The sequence below is a fragment of the Echinops telfairi genome, unplaced genomic scaffold (genome assembly GCF_000313985.2).
Source record: "Echinops telfairi isolate 266 unplaced genomic scaffold, ASM31398v2 ScPeMD7_31;HRSCAF=116, whole genome shotgun sequence".
Classification (NCBI taxonomy): domain Eukaryota; kingdom Metazoa; phylum Chordata; class Mammalia; order Afrosoricida; family Tenrecidae; genus Echinops; species Echinops telfairi.
This window is the reverse complement of record NW_022103928.1, coordinates 44,894,636-44,897,855: the sequence shown is the minus strand read 5'-3', so window position 1 is coordinate 44,897,855 and position 3,220 is coordinate 44,894,636. Positions and strand designations below refer to the sequence as shown.

The window sequence follows — 3,220 nt, the reverse complement described above, 5'->3', positions numbered from 1 at the left end:
TCCACCAGAACATCTCTCGTGTCTGTCTCGTCTGTGTTCGCCAACTCCACACCTCCTTCAGGTATCCAGTTCAACCCTCCCTCCCGGAGCCGGACTCCGTCACTGAACCTGGTTACTCACAGGCTACTGACGAGTCACGTGAAACCCAGGCTCTAGAGGGCATCAGAACAGCCCAGGGGGCATTGGCGATAAAAATGCTGTTGCATGGGATGGAGTGTACTGAGAGCTGGAAATCAGTGAAGCCACCCCAGAGATGGACCTTGAAGTGGGGAGTGGGAAGCGAAAGAACATTCCTGAGCCTTGGGCAAATGAGGAAACAGGAAGGGGAGGCCAGACTGTGTGACAGACTCATGGGGCCACCAGGGAGAACACGGGGGTGGGTTTAGGACGAGGCCTTATGTTTGCACCTGTTCAAGGTGATTCCACCTGACTTTTCTGAAATGCCTCTTTCACCTTTGTCTTGGGTCGCTCTCTTCCTGGAAGGCCTCCTGACAAAGAGCTGCTGGCAGGGCCTGGCAGTCCCACAAGGCAGGCCTGGGTGCTTGAGTCACACTTGGGTAACAGTGAAGGTTAGGTTCCTGCAGGCTCTCCACGCTGACTTCCCCGCCCGCGGCCCAGCTTCCCTGGAGAAGCCAGTTGGGTGACGGAGCAGTCACAGATAGATGCTTTACTGATACCCATCCTGCTCAGAGTGCCCCTACCTATTTGCCTGGCCTGGAGGGATGGACACCACCTATCCGTCAGAACCTAGCACCCTGGGCATTCAAGGGACCAGGGGGCCCTGTCCTACTGCAGATCTCGCTGATGAGACGCCGATACCCTTAAGATAGTAAAGTTCACACTTTTCCACATTGAGAATTGAGTCAGCACCCTATGCCTATCTCCTTAGCCATTCTGAGCTCCCAAGGAGCCTCGTGCAGCTGCACGCTCTGCCCCAGAATCCACCCCAGGCTGCCCAGGGTGCTGCAGAGGCAGGAAAGGGGCATCCGCAAGGGCGTGACACGCTGCCCCCAAAAATGATGGGAGAAGCTACCCAGGGAGGCCTGCGGGAGCAGTCGGAGCCGGTGTGGGTAAGACTGCAGTTAGGCCTTGTACACGGCGTGTAGCTTCATTCTAGCACAGAGCTGGCCACTGCCTGCTTGCGGACAGGCCCCAGGAACGGGGCTGAGGGCAGGAGGCTACTCCCCTAGTCTTCCTATACTAGACCCAATGAAAAGAGACAGTGACACGCCCTACCCCACCCCGCCCCACCCTGAAAAGAATGGGATCTCCTGAGCAGAGTGATGGGACACCCCCCACCCCACCCCCACCGACTGACGTGGAAACAGGCAGGCCTCAGCAGGCGATGGACTGACTCCCCCAGGGCAGCCAGCCAGGCCAGGAGGCCAGCCCCACCCATTGTACCCAGAACCCTTTCTGAAGGATGCAGAGGTTGTTATGCGAAATAAAACACATCTGGTTGAAAAGCACGTGTAAGCAGATGTATTTCAGTTCTCCACAAACATCCCCATGGCAGTTCGCCCGAATGAAAACATCCGTGTGGCTCAGTGGCTTTTGTATGTTTTTTTTAAAGGCCCCATCTCCCCTCCGTAGCAAAGAGGTGGCTTCATCAGGGTTCAAGAGTTGAGGGGTCAGGGGTCCCCACAGCAGGACAGCTCTCAGGATGGTGACCATCCAGAGTTGGGAGTGCCCTGGGTGACACGGCTTGAGGGCATGGGACCTCTGGGTGCAGGAGATGAGGAGGCAGAATGGGGAGGTTCCTCCCCAGGGGAGTTCCTTTCGTTGAGTGTATCTGGGTCCTTCCCATGAAGCCCTCCCATCAGGGAGGTGGCTGCAGCCGCTGACGACAGCGGGCTTCGTTAAAGCCCCCACCGCACCAGGGGGACACGGAAGGAAACCACGGAAGAGTGTCCACGTCTTATCCAGTGTCCCGGCTCCTCTTCTCTCCGGCTCAGTTCTCCGCGCTCAGGGCAGCACCGGCTGCAGCACCTCCTCCGCGCAGCCCACCCGGTTGTGAAAGCGCCGTGAGCAGCCGGCTTTGGGGAGCCCCCGCACGTCCCACAGGCGCAGCGAGCCGTCATGCGAGGCCGTGTAGAGCACCTGCTCGTGCACCTGCACGGGGTGGAGGGCACCAAGGTCTGGTACCCGAAAGGGCCTTCCCCACCGGAGGCGGGCCCCGAACGCCTGACCCCCCCACCTTGCAACCCTCCCCACACGCCCCAGTGGCAGGCCCACACACCCTAGGACAGTGGTTCTCAACCTGTGGGTCGTGACCCCTCTGGAGGTCAAATGACCCTTTCCCAGGGGTCGCCCAATTTATCACAGTCGCAAAATGACAGTGATGAAGTAGCAACGAAAATAATTTTATGGCTGGGGGGGTCACCACCACCTGAGGAACTGTCAAAGGGTCGTGGCATACAGAAGGTGGAGAACCACTGGTCTAGGAGGGGAACAGGGGTGCTGGTCACCACCTCGCTGGTAAAACGCAAGGGAGAGGCCCCGAGGCCTTGCAGGAAGGCGCCTCCAGTGGCTCCATCCCCCCGGGCCACCCTGGCTCTGACCCTCCCGTCCCTCCGCGGGGTGCCTACCTGGATGCAGTTGATGATGAAGTCGTGGCCCCGAAACACCCTCTGCAGTGCTCCCGACTGGGCGTTAAAGGCGCGGGCGCGGGCATCTCCACTGCCCGTAAACACTGTGGACACCGAGCACACTCATGGGACTCTCCAGCCAGGGGGACCCACCCGCTCCTCCGGACCCTCCCAAGCCCTATGGCCCTCGCTTGGTGGGGGGTGGGGGGGCGGGGGCGCTGGGCCTCCTCTCAGTCAGAGGGCCAGGGTCAAGGCCCCGGGGTACACAGTGGGTCTGTCCCACCTCCCTAGGCCCTGGGAGCTCAGACGGACAATAAAGGTGGTCTGAGGTCTCTTCTCCAGGCCTGGGCTTGGTCAGTCTGCACTGCCCCCGCACCCCCAGGTGTCCATCCCTCCAGAAGACCTCCACTCAGGTGCCCTTAGTCTTTCCGGGGCCCTGGAGCCACCTCGCTCTCCTTCCTCCTGGGCATCCAGCCTCACAGAGTTAGGACTAACCCCCAAGGTACTGCTTTAAAAGAGGCGGCAGCTCCTCAGCCTTGAACTTAGCCCGACACCAAACCCTGATCCTCCAAGAGCTCTTCTATAGAATCATCCCTGAATAGAGGCCCGATGCTGAAAGAGCTTTTTCTCCC

The 3,220-nt window shown here is 59.7% G+C and overlaps 1 protein-coding gene across 2 annotated transcripts in view; it reads right to left on the bottom strand.

Annotated features, from left to right (window-relative positions):
- Positions 1-1,459: 1,459 nt before the first annotated feature.
- Positions 1,460-3,220, bottom strand: part of WDR86 (WD repeat domain 86) — a 65,929-nt gene continuing 64,168 nt past the window's right edge. For both annotated transcript variants that reach the window (XM_045290160.1, XM_004702482.2), the window contains exons 5-6: positions 2,589-2,692; positions 1,460-2,112 (exon numbers count right to left, since the gene is read on the bottom strand). In XM_045290160.1, coding sequence (XP_045146095.1) covers positions 1,966-2,112; positions 2,589-2,692 — 251 coding nt within the window. In that variant the 3' untranslated portion in view covers positions 1,460-1,965. The remainder of the gene's footprint in view (positions 2,113-2,588; positions 2,693-3,220) is intronic.